General features: G+C 37.4%; 1 protein-coding gene across 1 annotated transcript; it reads right to left on the reverse strand.

Annotated features, from left to right (window-relative positions):
* Positions 1–468: 468 nt before the first annotated feature.
* Positions 469–1,002, reverse strand: LOC126235096 (uncharacterized). Its single transcript, XM_049943830.1, has one exon. It carries the CDS (start codon positions 1,000–1,002, stop codon positions 469–471), a length of 534 nt encoding a protein of 177 aa, XP_049799787.1.
* Between the last annotated feature and the right edge of the window lie 2,533 nt (positions 1,003–3,535).

A 3,535-nucleotide genomic window follows, 5' to 3' on the forward strand; every position in this document is an offset into this window, starting at 1 on the left:
ATACTTTTTAATGAGATTCTCTCTTTATAGAACTGCATCATTATCAGGGACAAAGGACACCCACTACTGTGACAAAAATCTGTAATTTTTTAATTACTGGTAACAGGAAAATGGATGGAATGAACCTGTCAATGGGATATTACATGTCTAGTTAATGTCTCTACCATTTTCATGACATAGGCAGCCAAGCAATAGAAGCAAATTTACAATCACCTGTTTTAATTTTCCTTTATTGGAAGTTTACCAGTTTAAAAGTTACACTAATCCTGAATATATTATTTAGGAAGCCAAATGTTGCAAATTGTAAGGTAATTACTTGACTGCCCTCATTTATGATGGCATTACATTCTTCATACATGCTCCAGAACTATCACTCCATATATCATGAAACTGATACAAAAAAAATTAATTTCAAGGTGAATAAATAAATAAAATGAAATCTCTTACAAACTTTGGGATTAATGCAACTTACACTGTTCCACATTTGTTAATACGAACCTGTGCGTCAACAGGAGAAATCCTAGTGACAGGTTCAGAAGGTGGTTGTGTTGGAGAAGAGGGCACACCAGCTGCAGGAGATGATGTGGTTGTAGGTTGTAACCCACCATCTGCAGGAGCTTGTACATCTGTAGGAGGCTGCTGTGGGGGAACTTGTGTTGGTGCTGGTGAAGGTTGTGTGGGTGATGGAGACAAAGGGGCTGGAAGTGTGGGTGGCTGGGATGGAAGAGGTGGCCCAGCAGGCACTGTAGGAAGTTGCTGTGGAAGTACTTGTGTTGGTGCCTGGACAGGAGTAGCTGTTTGGGGAAGTGTGGGTGGCTGGGATGGAAGAGGTGGCCCAGCAGGCACTGTAGGAAGTTGCTGTGGAAGTACTTGTGTTGGTGCCTGGACAGGAGTAGCTGTTTGTAACTGTATATTGGGTAGAGGTTGTGTTGGTGGTGGGAAATGAAAGGCTCCAGTCCATGGAATTGCACTTGCTGGCATTGAACTTGAAGATACTACCATTGGGGCATACACCACATATTGTTGAGGCAATGAGCCTGCAGCTGGTTGAGGTTGAGGCTGTGATGCTGTACCTGCAGCAGCTGACACCGTTGGTACACTGTGAAGGAAACAAAAGTTGCTTTGTCAGTTAAACACATTGCTCACTTTCTATATGCTGTTCACTGCAAAATTTAAGTTAAATTGAGTGTAAACAGAGCTAAATAAGGAATGTGAGACTAATTAAATTTCGGAGATCTAGACATATAAGTCAAAAAGGAAAACATCTTTACTTATTTGAAATTTCAGAAACTATTTAGGGTTTGCTGTGATTATCTCTATCTCTGTACTTTTCTACTATCAACAAATAAAGCAGTCACAATGATTTAGGTGTTTGGGTATCATAGATAATGCAAAAGACACTAAATAAATCTGACTGCCATGGCTACATGCTGTAAGTGAGAATAAGAATTGAAGTTTTACATATAACAGTTTTTCAGAGCTTGTACCTTAACTACTTATGATAACAGCATAGAAAACAGTAGAAAGAGTAGGCCTACCACATGGTACAGTGGAAATCAGTCTCTTCATACAAAAAAGTTTATACAGGGAAGTGAAGCCTTCAAAGTACCAGATAGCTTTTATAGATAATGGAGATTCATTGTAAAACGTTCAGTTAGTTTAGATTTGATGTTGACTCATGCAGGAAAATGTATCCAAGTTGTCAAACAGATATTCTAAAGGTTTATAATTTAATGTATGTATAATAAACCAACTCATCAATCAGTACACAGGTTGCCTATCAGTAGCTTGGAAACCATTGCAAGAGAATTTTTTCAGCATTTGCAGGGTTGTTGTGTGACCAGTACCAGGGACCAACTGGAAGAAGACGTATTTTATTGTCTTAAACTCTGCAAGTGGTGACCCAGTATACAATTCTAGTGAAGAGTCAAACTATAGTATCACAAAAGGACTAATTTCACTACTTAAATTTCAATTGGAAGAAGACAATAATTGGTTTGGCAGCAGCATTGCAACTGGATACTGCTATTGATGTATATGAAATTTGCTTTATGCAGATGAGATGAAGAATTTACATTGATTATGGAGAAATTTTCTGGGGTGGTACACCCACAGTGAGGCACTATCAGACGTCAGTGTACACAAAAATACGAAGTTGCACACAATCCAGGGCAGTCACAGTAAGTGAAGACAGTCAATCATAAAGTAAATTAAGATTTATTTATTTATTTATTTATTCATCCATGGAACAATAAATATTGTGTGGATGTCGATGATTTAGAAAAGTGTTGTTGTCAAAAATAGAAGATATTTTGTATCAAAAATGAGTGATTTGAGCTTGACAACACCAGTCAATATGGGGTTGCTATGTGAATCAATAAAAATCAATGAGCTGTCACATCAACATGTAGTGAGTAATGAATCAGTGTTGAATGGTCTGATTCCCACAAGTGGGTGCTGCTACAACTTATTGAAATTTGCTGAGCGACAATACCTCCACAAGAAGAGTAACTGACATTAAGAAGACCTGGTGCTGGTGGCTACATTCATCTGTCACCACAGTCAGTGAATGTATCAGCTGCAGTTGGCAGTGCCAGAGAAAGTGCAGTACAGCACGTTTGGGTTCCTAACAGCTGCACTCATCTCCACTACGCAAGCCCCGTTCAGCAGCAGTTACTGTACACCAGCTGTAATTAAGAATTATCCAGCAACTCAGACATATTATTTATGAACTTTTTGAAGTTAACACTGTTCTTTGTTGCGAATCCAGAATTAACTGCAGAAAGAGCCAGTGTGGGGAACATATTTTTCTTATCGTCGAGTAAATACTATAATTTGTGGTATGTCTGTAGTTCCACAATGACAGTGGTCAAAGAGACAATAATGTCATTTACAGAGGAGAGTATGATGATAGAGGGGTTTATGCAGGTGGTACTTGAACAAGTTTTGCTGATAAATGGAAGGTTCTCTCAATAATATAGTGAATGGTTTATATTATTTGAAAACAAATTCAGTCACATGGATAGCAAGGTCATGAACTTTGAAGATTGAATGAATAATACATTTTTAACTGTGGAAAAGAAAACATCCGACTGATTTTACATTGCAAATAAATGGGATGATGAACGGCTTACAAGGAAGGTTAGATATGGGTTCCAATCACGTGGCAGAGATATAAAATGGCTGCAGATAGTAGAAAATAAAATAGACAGCAAATTGAACTATTTATATGGAATGTAGGTAATGCAGGATGATTTTCTTAAGAGGAGAGAAACTTTTAACTTTTAGAAACAAAACCTAGTTAACAGAAAGAAACAACTAAACATGTAGATACAATTATGTTGATGTTTAATGATTTAGAAGCCAGAATACAGAAGCTAGAATATAAGAATCTTCAGCAGATTCAGTCTATAATTCATTGCCAATGAGAATTCAAAAGATTTCAGAAGAGACAAACAGTACACACAGACGAAAAATGGCATGCTGAATTCCAAATATATTAAGAGGTAAGAAAGAACTGCAGCATCGATTTAAT

Source organism: Schistocerca nitens, chromosome 2 (genome assembly GCF_023898315.1).
Source record: "Schistocerca nitens isolate TAMUIC-IGC-003100 chromosome 2, iqSchNite1.1, whole genome shotgun sequence".
Classification (NCBI taxonomy): Eukaryota; Metazoa; Arthropoda; class Insecta; order Orthoptera; family Acrididae; genus Schistocerca; species Schistocerca nitens.

Coding starts and splice junctions, on each gene's coding strand:
- LOC126235096 (XM_049943830.1), bottom strand. CDS start 1,002: ATGGTAGTATCTTCAAGTTCAATGCCAGCAAGTGCAATTCCATGGACT.